The 15697-nt window shown below is 38.5% G+C and overlaps 2 protein-coding genes across 5 annotated transcripts in view; one reads left to right on the forward strand and one right to left on the reverse strand.

The window, feature by feature from the left end:
* The window catches only part of LOC135345679 (uncharacterized), an 81151-nt gene that overhangs the window by 63017 nt on the left and 2437 nt on the right, over positions 1–15697 (forward strand). For 2 of the 3 annotated variants that reach the window (XM_064543102.1, XM_064543104.1), the window contains 4 exons: positions 14504–14577; positions 14735–14885; positions 15105–15195; positions 15464–15629. In XM_064543102.1, the coding sequence (XP_064399172.1) occupies positions 14504–14577; positions 14735–14885; positions 15105–15195; positions 15464–15629 (482 nt within the window). Of the gene's footprint in view, positions 1–5012; positions 12120–14503; positions 14578–14734; positions 14886–15104; positions 15196–15463; positions 15630–15697 lie in introns of those variants that run through there. The other variant, XM_064543103.1, reaches the window with a different exon arrangement.
* Positions 12402–14735, reverse strand: LOC135345694 (phosphotriesterase-related protein-like). Of its 2 annotated transcripts, XM_064543130.1 has the most exons (4): positions 14330–14735; positions 14116–14281; positions 13114–13508; positions 12403–12914 (listed from the first exon to the last, which is right to left on the reverse strand). In XM_064543130.1, the coding sequence occupies exons 1-4, from the start codon at positions 14343–14345 to the stop codon at positions 12427–12429; spliced, it is 1065 nt and encodes a 354-aa protein (XP_064399200.1). In that variant the 5' UTR covers positions 14346–14735; the 3' UTR covers positions 12403–12426. The 2 variants fall into 2 exon arrangements, with proteins under 2 accessions (XP_064399199.1, XP_064399200.1); XM_064543129.1 differs by having other exon boundaries at positions 12402–12914; positions 14116–14735.

Consider the following 15697-nt stretch of genomic DNA (forward strand, 5'->3'; position numbering starts at 1 on the left):
GGCAACTGGTCTAATATCATTGCTTGCTTGGAGTACGCTTTGTTTGATATTTTTAACGGGCTATCATTTCCGCTTGTTCTTCTATATCTCTACACCCACGTCAGAGACACCTGGAAGAGGCTAGTATGTAAATTATTGTGTTGCAAACATGCACAAGCTTTAGGCTCTCAAAATAACACTCAAAATAACACTCAAATAACACTGAATAGCCCAGCCCGTTAATTGTACATTTAGTTTTTTGTGCAGTCAACTTATTTAAGCACTGAGAAATCATTGTGTTTGAATATTGATAATTGTAGCCTAACTGTAATTCATTGATGCATATACTTATATCATATTTACGTCACCATGCACTAAATGATTTTATTGGCAGAAGTATATAACCGCATAGATTTCAAGGTGTATTGCAAGCTTTTTATTAGTTCAAGAAAGCAAGCAAAATTATATTGAACTCTATAGTTTACGTATATAGTTATCATGTTCATAATTATGGCTTTCCCAAATCCATGCCTCTGCTATTAGTACAACAATTTTATATAGACATTGTATGACACTCGGGAGACTCAGTACTTAAAACAAGTAACTTAAAATTTTGTAAACATGTGTAAGTGTATCTGAAATCGTTTTTCAACTAGATGTTTCCCATCTGTAAACATTAGTTTTGCCTGTTTTCATTTCTAACCCAATCATAATGTTTACAGAGCCAGTTTGAAGCAATAAATTATACATATACATTGACTTCTTGTGTCGTATAGAAATGAAATTGTTGTCTTGTAATATCTCGAGTCTGCTCACCTGGCTGCTAAAGCGGTGCGTTTACTGCATGGAGAGCATCAACACTACAAGTTATTAACTTCTAGGGTGACACGTGTCATGGGGCGAGCGTACATGTACATGCAGCTAGTGTGGCTTTGTAGCTCTATTTTCACTCTTGCAGCTAGGGTTCTAATGCAGCGCTGACTATACTAAGTAGAATAGCCAACAGATTTTGCTACGCAAGACGAAGATTCTACAAACACACTACTGTGTACCTCACTGCACATGCGCAGCATTGTATACACGGTAGTGTATTTGTGCATGCATATGAAAATTCCGATTATACGCCGCAGACGACAATTGGCGTGCAATTGGCATGCAAGTATGTTTGGTCAAATTTTTCCCTATATAAATTGTAATAGACCAATATTGAGAAGTAAGTGTTGGAAGGTACGCATATAGCCATTGCAAGATTGGAAAACCGCTCCTAAACAAGTTAACAGTTAACAGCATCTTAACCAAAGATTATGCGCAGCAGTAACTACATGGCAAAAGAGCTGGCTGCATGCACAGACTAACGGAGAAGCACACAATACCATAATTGTCCCCTGGACCCTATAGTAGAGAAAGTAGCCAAACTTCGATAAGCAAATTAAGTTACTTCCAGTCCTATAAGTGACCTCATGGAGAAAAAAAAAGCTTTGATTTTTTGCCAGAACGTACTGATCCCCGTTTTCAAACTACACAACTAGAGCTAACTAATACAAGCCGAGATGAGTGCAGTACAGAGTGGAGAAATTCCCATTAACAGGGAGCTAGCCTTGCAAAACAGAGTTAGAGCTGTTCCTTATGACCATTAAAAAATGTGCTGAATGGGCAATTAGCCTGTGCAGCCATGCTATGAGCTCCAGCAGCTAGGATGGGTGGAGCTCATATTGCTGTTTTAGTTTTTTCTGTGGCATCACTAAGAGTATAGGTATAAGCCATCTTTAATGGTTCTTCCTCTCTCTTATAATCCTGTCCACAGACTTCATTCCAGAAACTTTATAGAAAGCGGCAGATCCAGGGGGTGGTTTTGAGGGGCTAAAGCCCCACCCCTTTTGAAAAAACTATATACCTATGTATTGCTAGTCTGAGGTTACCACAATTTTGCTACCAACCTTGTTACTTATGTATCTACATGTATAGACTCACTGACTTAAGAGATGCTATAGACAACAGCCATGCAGGTCTAGCTACTAAGAGTATAAAGGATCTAGGCTAGCTGGACCTAGCTATAGCTAGCTAGCTAGACTTACACTTTCAACAAAGTATACTAGTTTAAAGTGCATATATACCGTAAGACCTCGATTTAAGGCAACCCTCCAAATATGCGACACATAGGAGCTTCAGCAATTTTCTGACCTCTAAAAATAGCGACACCTGCGTTGACAATTATTTTTTAATGTCGCATTCTAAATGTAGCCACTCCCTAGCCTTGATTGTAGCCCACTGGAAAATCAATGTTTTTAAGTGGCCTGAAATCGAGGCAAGTAGACTCTGTAAGTTACCTCCAATTAGATGCGACCTAAATATGCGATACCCGGACTTCAATATAATTTTTCAACCTCCAAAAGAAGTGACCTCTGGCTTCATAATTATTAAAGTGTCACTTTAAATTGAGGTCTTACGGTAGGTCCACTATTGCTGTTGCTGAGTCAGCTCTGCAGGTCCTAGCGCAATGTTTGCAACTGTCATAATGTGCATGCTGCTGCAACATGGAATTCTGGAGCACAGATCTCAGATTTTTTCAGTCAGTTGCAAGGAAGCAGCCTCACCCTCTCTCACTCTCAGTGCAGTCTGGGTATATGCAATTCTTTCATTGTACATACATTGTACATACATACATGTTTATGGCCTAATATGGATTAAACCAGCCATTTGTTATAAACTCACAATAAACATGTGTATATAACTATTGTACAATAAGAGAAGAATGTTTTATAAACCGTGGGTGGCCCTTATGAAGTATGCATAGCCATATTTGGCTATTATACAGTGCAATATATAGCTATTGTAAAAGGTGCCCTCTCTAGAAACAGTTTCAGTAGCTTAATGTGCTGTTATAGAATTTGTTGTAATTAATGCTCTTGCACTATCGTGAACCTCTGACAAATTATTATGAATGCAACTTCTCTAAATGATACTGTGGAGTTACCTCATTGGGCACCACTGACTGTTGTCAATGTGATCATCTTCATTGGTGTGCTTCTTCCAACTACACTTCTCATGAATATCTCTGTTTTGGTGGCTCTAATCAAGAGCAAGGTTAAGTACAAGCCGTTGCTGGTCCTTTTTGGATCCCTTTTGATTGGTGTCTGTATAGATAAAGTGATTATATGTGTAGGCCAGTGTGTCATTTCACCCTCAGCTTTTCGCTACTGTCGTTGTGTTAAATTGACTGTTGTTCTATTCCAAGCTCCAAGGATTTTCTTTACAGTATATCCAATCATCATTGTGACCTGTCTCAGCCTCTCACAGTTGTGGTTAGTGAAAGGAAAACTGTCAAACAACTACAAGCAGCCTCTCATTTGCTTGGTGATATCGGTTTTTGTCTCTGCATTTTGGACTCTTGTATTTATTGTCGGGAATGTCTTGAGCAAATTACCATTTGGTTGTTACACTCTCTGCACAGTTCCAGTTGGATTCAGTGCAACTATGGTGGCTGTGATTTCTTTTTCAGCCATCACCTTCGCACCTGCTTTTATTATTACCATAGTAGCTTCAATATGGACATTTCAGATATTTAAGAAGAGCTTCATAGTTCGATCCAATACCAAGAATGAGATTGCACTGAATCGACGGATGATTTTACTGCCTATACTGATGGCTATTCTTCTAGTTTGCAATAGTTTGCTTGCCTATATTGTCACCATAACATCAACTACTATTTTAAAGAACTCGGATGTGGTGTATTTTTACGGGAACTGGTCTAATATCATTGCTAGCTTGGAGTATGGTTTGTTCGATATATTTAACGGGCTATCATTTCCACTTGTTCTTCTCTATCTCTACACCCACGTCAGAGACACCTGGAAGAGGCTAGTATGTAAATTATTGTGTTGCAAATGTACACAAGCTTTAGGCTCTTAAAATAACACTCAAAATAACACTCAAATAACACTGAATAGCCCAGCCCGTTAATTGTACATTTAGTTTTGTGTATAGTCAAGCACTTAGAAATCATTATGTGTTTGAATATTGATAATTATAGCCTAACTGTAGTTCATTGATGCATAATTATACTTATATCACATTTGCGTCACCATGCACTAAATGATTTCATTGGTAGAAGTACCGTATATAGCGGGTAATTTTCGGGGGACAAAATATTCGTGGTTCAGCAATATTGAGACATTTCGTGGGAAATATTTTCGTGGTTGCTGCTTGGATTGTAGGTAAAGGTAGGCAAGGTCGCTTCATTTGTGGGTAAAATATTCGTGGTCAGACCTCCAACCACGAAAATCACGAATGTTTTGCCCCACGAAAATTACCCGCTATACGGTATATAACCGCATAGATTTCAAGGTGTATTGCAAGCTTTTTATTAGTTTAAGAAAGCAAGCAAAATTATAATTATTGAACTCTTATAGTATACGTATAGTTATACCTTGTTCATAATTATGACTTTCCCAAATCCATGCCTCTGCCATTAGTACAACAATTTTATATAGACATTGTATGATACTCGGGAGACTCTACTGCAAACGTACTCAAGATTTAGGCCCTCAAAATGACACTGAATTATAGTCCGTTGTACATGTAGTCAACATTTTCTGATTTAAGTCATTGATCAGAAATTGGTACATGTATATATATCAGAATATACCTCTGCAGTCAGTGTATTCCAACAGTTGTGTGCATACATGTATAATCTATAAAAAGTACATTCTGATGGCGTGACCATGCACGTACTTTGCGGGAGTAGAAGAAGTCTATGATTCGGAAAGAGAGGTGATTCGTCTTGGAGCTGTCTGTATTGTCACGCCTGTATACTGTCACACAAAATTAGTAGAATGAATGGCGCGTCAAAGAAAGATGTGGCAAATTTGTTGGGTACACACTTATCTATTGAATTGGGAATATACACATCGTACACGATGCTTTCTTAGTCATACTGTATAAACTCTCGCTAATCCGGCTCTCTGAATTACGATCACCTCGAATTGTTTCGTTTGGCACACATTGCTAGCTTTAATAATTTCTGCACAAAACAGGTCTGCAGGTCCTTGCGCAATGTTTGCAACTGTCATAATGTGCATGCTGCTGCAACATGGAATTCTGGAGCACAGATCTCAGATTTTTTTAGTCAGTTGCAAGGAAGCAGCCTCACCCTCTCTCACTCTCAGTGCAGTCTGGGTATATACAATTCTTTCATTGTACATACATGTTTATGGCCTAATATGGATTAAACCAGCCATTTGTTATAAACTCACAATAAACATGTGTATATAGCTATTGTAGAATAAGAGAAGAATGTTTTATATAAACCGTGGGTGGCCCTTATGAAGTATGCATAGCCATATTTGGCTATTATACAGTGCAATATATAGCTATTGTAAAAGGTGCCCTCTCTAGAAACAGTTTCAGTAGCTTAATGTGCTGTTATAGAATTTGGTAATTAATGCTCTTGCACTATCGTGAACCTCTGACAAATTATTATGAATGCAACTTCTCTAAATGATACTGTGGAGTTACCTCATTGGGCATCACTGACTGTTGTCAATGTGATCATCTTCATTGGTGTGCTTCTTCCAACTACACTTCTCATGAATATCTCTGTTTTGGTGGCTCTAATCAAGAGCAAGGTTAAGTACAAGCCGTTGCTGGTCCTTTTTGGATCCCTTTTGATTGGTGTCTGTATAGATAAAGTGATTATATGTGTAGGCCAGTGTGTCATTTCACCCTCAGCTTTTCGCTACTGTCGTTGCGTTAAATTGACTGTTGTTCTATTCCAAGCTCCAAGGATTTTCTTTACAGTATATCCAATCATCATTGTGACCTGTCTCAGCCTCTCACAGTTGTGGTTAGTGAAAGGAAAACTGTCAAACAGTTACAAGCAGACTGTCATTTGCTTAGTGATATCGGTTTTTGTCTCTGCATTTTGGACTCTTGTATATATTGTCAGAAATGTCTTGAGCAAATTACCATTTGGTTGTTACACTCTCTGCACAGTTCCAGTTGGACTCAGTGCAACTATGGTGGCTGTGATTTATTTTTCAGCCATCACCTTCGCACCTGCTTTTATTATTACCATAGTAGCTTCAATATGGACATTTCGGATATTTAAGAAGAGCTTCATACTTCAATCCAATACCAAGAATGAGATTGCACTGAACCGACGGATGATTTTACTGCCTATACTGATGGCTATTCTTCTAGTTTGCAATAGTTTTCTTGCCTATATTGTCACCATAACATCAACTGCTATTTTAAGTAACTCGGATGTGGTGTATTTTTACGGGAACTGGGCTAATATCATTGCTAGCTTGGAGTACGGTTTGTTCGATATTTTTAATGGGCTATCATTTCCACTTGTTCTTCTCTATCTCTACACCCAAGTCAGAAGCACCTGGAAGAGGCTAGTATGTAAATTATTGTGTTGCAAATGTACACAAGCTTTAGGCTCTCAAAATAACACTCAAAATAACACTCAAATAACACTGAATAGCCCAGCCCATTAATTGTACATTTAGTTTTGTGTATAGTCAATCACTTAGAAATCATTATGTGTTTGAATATTGATAATTATAGCCTATCTGTAGTTCATTGATGTATATACTTATATCACATTTACGTCACCATGCACTAAAGGATTTCATTGGTAGAAGTATATAACCGCATAGATTTCAAGGTGTATTGCAAGCTTTTTATTAGTTTAAGAAAGCAAGCAAAATTATAATTATTGAACTCTTATAGTATACGTATAGTTATACCGTGTTCATAATTATGACTTTCCCAAATCCATGCCTCTGCCATTAGTACAACAATTTTATATAGACATTGTATGATACTCGGGAGACTCTACTGCAAACGTACTCAAGATTTAGGCCCTCAAAATGACACTGAATTATAGTCCGTTGTACATGTAGTCAACATTTTCTGATTTAAATCATTGATCAGAAATTGGTACATGTATATATATCAGAATATACCTCTGCAGTCAGTGTATTCCAACAGTTGTGTGCATACATGTATAATCTATAACAAGTACATTCTGATGGCCTGACCACGCACGTACTCTGCGGGAGTAGAAGAAGTCTATGATTCGGAAAGAGAGGTGATTCGTCTTGGAGCTGTCTGTATTGTCACGCCTGTATACTGTCACACAAAATTAGTAGAATGAATGGCGCGTCAAAGAAAGATGTGGCAAATTTGTTGGGTACACACTTATCTATTGAATTGGGAATATACACATCGTACACGATGCTTTCTTAGTCATACAGTATAGACTCTCGCTAATCCGGCTCTCTGAATTACGATCACCTCAATATACCAAATTGTTTCGTTTGGCACACATTGCTAGCTTTAATAATTTCTGCACAAAACTCGCTCTGAAAATGCAGCCACTCGGTATTCCGTATACTGATCCGTTCTTTCTGGCTTCCCCAAACTGGATTTTTAATGTACGTTTATTATAGTAGGATATATGATATTTGAGTTTGGTTTGACAGATGAAAATTGCCGGGATACACTTAAATATAATGCATTATCCTCGAGACAGAACTGCAAAATGTTAGTTATTAGATTTGAGGCAGGACCGCTATTTAGCCGCGGCTATTTTCTGAAATGCAGCCACATCGCTATTGCGACCAAACTGCACTGTCACAAGGGTGACCGGATTAACGCGAGTCTACTATAAGTATAATTTGTTTCCAGGCTCGAATTGTCTGTCTGTAATGTTTTGTTTTCGAATACATGCGTGCATGGCCTTTATAATTGCATAATTATATGCCTCAGTGCGAGGTATATATACGGTAGTGTGTTTGTGTGTCTGTGTAGACTGTTACAGCTGCATGCTCAAGGATATGAAGTGCAAGTAAGAGTTTCTCTAGGCTTCTATAGTCATGTTTTCATTTTAATTTTGGATTTGCAAAATAATGCTTTGTTCTCGAGTTATGCCTTGTTTGTTTACTTGGAGAATGCCATTGCAACCTTTCAGAAGAGTGCGTAGAAAATATTGTCCTCTACTTAGTAGTTAGCTCTGCACTAGAACGCCAGCTATTGGTAAGCTGCAAGAGTGAGAAGAGAGCTGCAAGGCTCTGCTGATGCAGCCATCCTTTCATTTTTGGCATTGATCGTTTTTAACAACAATCATGGTCGATCATTACCCACTCTTCGAGTTTCTCCGTGATTCTGCCTGCACACAGCAAATTTTATTACTTACATAAATGCAAAAAATTTTCCTAATAGCTTTGTGCTATGTAGCTTTGTCACCTCCACCGAGACATCAACACCCGCGTTGCTTTTACCACAGTATATATAGAATGCTTTATAGATGCTTTATACACTAAGGAATGTCAGTAAATGACCTGGCGCTATTGGTCAATATTAGCTACTTTCTGTTAGACCTTTGTAAATTTGTTGGTTGTATGTAAAATATTTAGGTAATTTATTGCCAGGAACATCGAGGAAGAGTGCATGCATGAGGAAGCATGGAGGAGAGTACATGGGGGAGAGCATGGGTTACGGTAAACTATTTACTCATGAATATCTTATAGTGATTTTTGTGAAACTATAAATGCCATGATAGCAATTTTAAAACAAGTATCTTTCTGTACGACAAGTATATCATTCTGTATGACAAGCATTACTCTTCAAAACATGAGAGATCATCAAGTTAATGGATAATGGTGTTGTTAATTGTTGGCATTTGTTAGAAACTGACCGTAACAGTCAACAATGTTGAATTGATGGTAACAGCATGCATGCGTCACTAGCTGTTGTTCGATTTAAAAGTGTGGTTAGGTATATAAACTGGGAATTAAGTGTGCAGCTAAAATAATCATTCATCATGATGTACTGTACTCAATATTTAGTGATGCATGACCTGAGCTTAATTGGCAACTGAGGTTCTGCATTTACTATACAATAGTTTATACACTCTTACTCTTATCTATACTAGAACGAATGTTTTATATAAACGTGGGTGGCTCTTACAAATATGCATGCCCATATTGGGTACAGTGCACTAGCTATTGTAAACGCTGCCTTATCGTGAAACAGTTTCAGTATAATAATATAGCTGAATGTGCTGATAAAAGCTATACGTTCTCTAGAAACTGTTTCAGTAGTGTGATGTACTGTATAGAATTTGTCTAATCGTGAACCTCTCAAATGAACGCAACTTTTCTAAATGATACTGTGGAGTTCCCTCATTGGGCACCACTGACTGCTGTTAATGTGCTCCTCTTCATTGGTGTGCTTCTTCCAACTACACTACTCATGAATATCTCAGTATTGGTGGCTCTAATCAAGAGCAAGGTCAAGTACAAGCCCTTGCTGGTCCTCTTTGGATCCCTTTTGATTTGTGTCTGTATCGACAAACTGATTATATGTGTAGGCCTGTGTGTCATCTCACCTTCAGCTTTTCGCTACTGTCTTTGTGCTAAGTTGACTATTATTCTATTCCAAGCATCAAGAGTTTTTTTTACAGCATATTCAATCATCATTGTGACCTGTCTCAGCCTTTCACAGTTGTGCTTAGTAAAAGGAATACTGCCAAACAACTACAAACAGACCATCATTTGCTTGGTAGTGTCAGTCCTTGTTTCTGCATTTTGGACACTTGCATATATTGTTGGAAATGTTTTGACCACTGATTCACAAATTGGTTGTTACACCCCCTGTAGTACAGTTTCAGCTGGATTTACTACAACTATGCTCATTGTGACTTGTTTTTCAGCCATCACCTTAGCACCTGCTTTTATTATCACAATAGTAGCTTCAATATGGACATTTCGGATATTCAAGAAGAGCTTCATACTTCAATCCAGTAACAAGGGTGAGATTGCGCTGAATCGACGAATGATTTTACTGCCTGTATTGATGGCCATTCTTCTAGTTTGCAACAGCTTGCTTGCCTATGTTGTCACCTTAATATCAACTACTATCTTAAATAATTCGGATGTGATGTTTTTTTACGGGAGCTGGTCTAATGTCATTTCTAGCTTAGAGTTTGGTACACTCGATATTTTTCATGGTCTGTCATTTCCACTTGTTCTACTCTATCTATACACCCAAGTCAGAGACACCTGGAAAATGCTAGTCTTTAAATCCTTGTGTTGCAAATGTATTGTAACACAAGATTTAGCCTGCTCTTACAAAGACACTGCATGAATAGTTTCTGAATAATTATGCGCAGTCTGCATGTTTTTAGTTTTCCTAGTGGACCTTATGCATAGTCAGTATACCTTAATTTATGGCGTGTATAATTATGTGTATATAGAATATAACCTTTCAGTCATCAAAAATTTCAACAAAAATCATGATATTGTATTAACTATTTAACATGTCTCTGTTCCTATAGCACTATATATATATACCTACCCTTCGTGAAGTTAATACTGTGACCACCATGATCTATATAATTATGGTTGTTTTATGCTTTGGCATAATTATGTATCTCACGCACATTGTACCTATTGAGATTAAGCTATATAAGGAGCATGTAACCGCAGCAAAAAATAAATAAAAATATTTTATGCTCGCATTTATTTCTAGCACTACTACGGTAGCTCGGAAATTTTCGTCACATAATTATACGCCGATAAAATGCAGGTTCTATGGCAACGACATCATGCATGCCATCAAATTATATCAAACATCACTGCCCACTGTTTGTGGAGGAGGGGGGTTCATGCATACATCATGTGAACCATAATTATGCTGATTGATCATGGTCCTTAGTTACAAATGCATGTAGCCATTATATTTTGTTAGTTATTGTAAAAACTGCTTTCATTATATGCTGCTGTCTGTGAACAGTTTCAGCCTAATGTACACATTATTTTGCTGTTAGAGAGTTTGTCATTTACTATTACACTAGTCGTGAACCTCGGAAAATATGAACACTATAATTATATTATAGATACACATTGGGCACCTTTCACTGCATTACTGCTGTGAATATGCTCCTCTTCATCGGTGCATGTGCTCTTTCCAACTACACGAATGTCTCAGTATTGGTGGCTCTAAATCAAGAGCAAGGTCAATCACAAGCCTTTGCTAGTCCTCTTTGGATCCCTTTGATTGGTGTCTGCAGTATAAAATATGTCTGTTCACCTTCAGCTTTTCACGTTAAGTTGACTGCATGTTCTTCTATATTCCAAACGCCAAGGATTTTATTTGCAGCACAATCAATCATCATCCTGCCCTGTCTCAACCTCTCACAGTTATGTAATTATTGTAAGTACAATAATTTAAAGCAGATCATCATTATTACCCGAGGCGCATGTGGGCAGCCACGGGTATAGCTAAGTCTGATATCTGAGTTTGCTTATCTGAATGCCATAGCACTGCGTTTACAGCATGGATAGCCTTCACTCAGCAAGTAATAGGGCACGTTTCGATGTTAAATCTTCGTTGTCATATAAAAGCGAAGCTAAGAAGCTTGAACTTGCACGTTGGCTAGCTCTACACGCACATCATCTAACCCATTTAGATCCCAAAACCTTGGCTACTAGAAAATGCACTAGTTAGCAACAGTCAACCTATAGCAACTGCATCATTTCTTTTGAAAATTAATATTTGAAAAGTTGGCATCTCGTGGCTCTACTAAATCTGTGTCTCTATTCAAGTCTACTCACAGTAAGTTATAGTCCTAGCGCCACCCACAAAACGGAAACATCCAGCTCATCCCCGCTTTTGCAGCAAACAAGCCTTTGGTATGCCATAGACTGACTCGTACTACTCTCGAACAAAGCGAAAGGAATAAACTCAAGCTAGAATTTGCAGCACAAGCCCAGCATATGAGCATCTCTTATACTACTCTCGAACAAAGCGAAAGGAAGAAGCCAAAGCTAGAATCCCAGCACTTCCCTACATCCAGCTCCTCCCCCATGCAGCCTTGCCGTAAATACACTGCCCAAGAAAGGAGCGCGGCTCCTACTACTCTCGAACAAAGCAAAAGGAAGAAACTCAAGCTAGATTTTGCAGCAAACGAGCGGCTCCTATATTACTCTCAAACAAAGCGAAAGGAAGAAGCCAAAGCTAGAATCCCAGCACTTCCCTACATCCAGCTCTTCCCCCATGCATGCAGCCTTGCAGTAAACAAGCACAGCACACTGCCCAAGAAACAAGCGGCTCCTACTATTCTCGAACAAAACCAAAAGAAAAACTATAGAGCTTCCCTCTTCCATTGTACGAACTGTATATATACTGTGCATCTAGCTACACAACCAAAAATACAATATTACATGTGCATCTACTTGTAAATGACAATACAATAATTATATGTACATAGCCTAAAGCATTTAATAGAGCACGTTGCCAAGTGCTCTATCAGAAATAGAGCACATAGCAACGATAAGCAAAAAAGTTGCACCATGCATGCATAATCAGTTTAACGAAGTATGTACACACCATAGTAATTCAATATTATTATACTCAATGTACAGTTGAGGTTCAGTTTCATCTAAATTCAGAGCAGGTTAGCCATCTTTGAGGGTTCTCTCTCATAATCCTGTCCACAGTAGCTCTCTGGAAACCTCTGTTCAGAAACTTTGGGGCTATGTGGTCTAACATGTGACCATAACCGTAACCACCATAACATGCCCACTCATTCCGACAGACAATATCATGTGACACAAGCAGATGATCCAAACATCCCCTGTCGACAAGAGCCTTGATCCGGGCAATACGCTGAGCATCGCTAGGGAAGTCGAAATCTTCATTACATGGATAGTGTGAGCATTCTTTTCCAAAAAGGGAGTGGTTAATGTAGCAACCACGGTGACACAGGTCACTCATTAGTTTGAGGTTAGTTTCACAGTCTGAGAATGCCCGATCCACATGAGACATACTGATAGCCTGGCCATGCACTCCATAGGAATAGAGGCGGTCCAGGATTCGGAATGGGAGGTCTGTGGTTCGCCCTGGAGCTACCTGTATTGCCACACCTATATATGTGCACATACAAATAACACACACCGTGACTTAATATAATTATAATTATAGTTCCTTATGCATTTTTAGGATTTTTCGCATTGCATCTTTAAATTGTAAAAAAGTCAGGTGACAAGTTTTACTTAATAAATTTACGTATAATTATAGTCTGTATAAGCGTGCAAAAAACCTACCCATGCAGTGTAATAATACCTGTTTCCTTGTGTGTGATGGCAGCTGCCTCCAGAGCTTTCTTCTCTGTTTCTTTAAGGGGATCTGAGCATGCAATGTACATGACCCCGCACTTCAATCCCATCGGTCCACTCCCTATCGCAACCTCTGTTTTCATCAACTCTGCCATTGATTGGACGGACATTGTTTTAATCTCAGCTGAGAGGAACGACTCGCTATAGAATCCTGTTGTCGATACAATATGTACACCCGTTGCCTTGGAGATGCGTGCTAAGTCGTCGAAAGAGTGCTCCTTTCTTCTCATACCCACCACAGACATTTCACAGATACAGCCCCCACCAGACGTCTTGTATAGCCCCACTTCTGTCTCTGCTTTTTCGATCTCATCAAGAACCACATTCTCACGCACACTGTACCTACATGTATATTATAGTTATAAAGTAAAGTATACATGTAGGTATACACATAGAATGTTTAATACTATAGCCTCTGTTAATGGTTCTGCTAATTACACAATTGAAGTAATACAATCAAAAGATTATGAGGGCTACCGTACTTATTTGATTTAAGACAACTCTCCAAACATGCGACACCCTCGAGCTTAGGTAATTTTCTTACCTCTAAAAGTAGCGACTGCTGCATTGACAATAATGTTTTATGTCGTGTCCTAAATAGAGGTCAAACTATAGCCTCGAATACAGACTGCTAGAAGGTGAGAAACAAGGTATTTTAAGCGGCCTGTCATCGAGGCTAGTAGAGTAACCTCCAATTAGAGACGACCCTCTAAATATGCGACACAAGGACCTCAACATAATTTTTCAACTTCCAAAAGTGGTGACCTCTGGCTCCGTAATTATTTAAAAGTGTCGCCTTAAATCGAATAAGTACGGTATACTCAGTACACAGCTGACCACAGTGTGAATGTATTTAATAACACTCTTAATTGAGGCTTAAGGTTTTTATAATCTTGTTGTGGTTTGGCTATAACTAGTAACAACGATCGTCTGATTGTTGCGTACATACATGAATCGTCTTGTGAACCCCAGATTCTCCATAGTAACAGGTAGCCCTGCAACGTCACGGCCATTGAGAAAGGATGTGGTGGTATCAAGTCCTGTAGTGTAGTCTACCAGGATGTGTTCATGAGGAAGAACCACACCCAACTCTTCCGAAGGGACTTTCCCTAACACTGACAAATTATTATAAGTGTTAATAAAGTGTGATTGTAAAGTCTTACCTGTTTGCACTGCCATTTTACAGATTACATCATACAACTACACTACATTATTGTGGTTCTCACTGAGATTGTAACCATGGTAATGTAATGGGAAGTGACTTTTTAGTACCATGTCAAATCTAAACCCATATTGTGTGCATTATAGTCACATGTATTATTTTTCCTCTCATGCAGCAATACTAGCTTTGCTACCAAAAATATGAATTTCGAGTGTGAAATGGAAGGAGTTACTGCAACTAAATTGGAAAGTGAGTGAAAAGTGACATGAGACATGTGATTTCTAGTATAGACCCGAACGTAACGAGGTAGATTGTAACTTGAATCTTTCACAAATAATATGAGCCTGTGTGTGAGCATTGCAGTATAATTTCCTATGTTACCACACTTAATTACCCCTCTCCCCAGGATCAATGATGTCATCTAGTTCCCTCGCTCCTCTTGTCCCTATACGCTACACTAACCAAACCACTGCTACCGATGCCAGCATGTACGCTGAAGTGAACGAAATGCAGATGCTCAAGGCCAGGGAAACAGTAAAACATGCTACACCTTTACCGTGAGTAGGTTACCGTGTAGTCCTGAATGCTCTAGCTCACTACTTGTTCATAAGAGACCACGAACACAGTCATGAGTATAGCATGCTACATCTGTGTATGGTTATGAGACCAAAAATGAACGATTAATGTAACCTACATCAGCTTCTGGTGTCATAAATGCTTTTTTACGTGGATTGCATAAAAGTTTCATTCCTCCAAGTGTGTGTTGCCCTCCATAGATATGAGGAGTTTCTGCCCAAGAGAGAAGCTACTCCTGATGATTATAATAATGAGGAACTCTACATGGAAATGGGAAAGATTTACTATGCAGTGAGTAAAGGTCTTCTAAACTGTAATTTGTCCCCATCTACATGAGTTAAGGTAGCTAGGTTTAGGGCAAAAATTAAAACTGGCAGTTATTGGGAGAACTCTGTCTTTTGTGAAGATTTTGGAGTGTGATGTATATTTTAAAACATGGTTATAATGACTTATAATATTATACAGTACACAATAATAAATGGTGATATTCAGTTTAAATGGCCATGGACAGTAAACATCATACAGTGCATCCTCACAACACATGTACATAATTATACAGGATATTAACAAGACTGACATACTGTCTACGTATGAAGTGGATAGGTCGGCCATTATAATCCAATCGGACCTGGGTAAAGGACAGTTTGGAAAAGTCTCTCAGGCCAAAATGAAAAATGTTTTACTCGGCAAAGCAGAAAGTGTAGTGGCCGTGAAAATGTTGAAAGGTAAATGTGTGCATGTATATAATTATATATACGCACTTGTTCACTGAGCCAGAAAACCATCCTATAGT

This window comes from Halichondria panicea, chromosome 12, assembly GCF_963675165.1.
Source record: "Halichondria panicea chromosome 12, odHalPani1.1, whole genome shotgun sequence".
NCBI classification, from domain to species: Eukaryota; Metazoa; Porifera; class Demospongiae; order Suberitida; family Halichondriidae; genus Halichondria; species Halichondria panicea.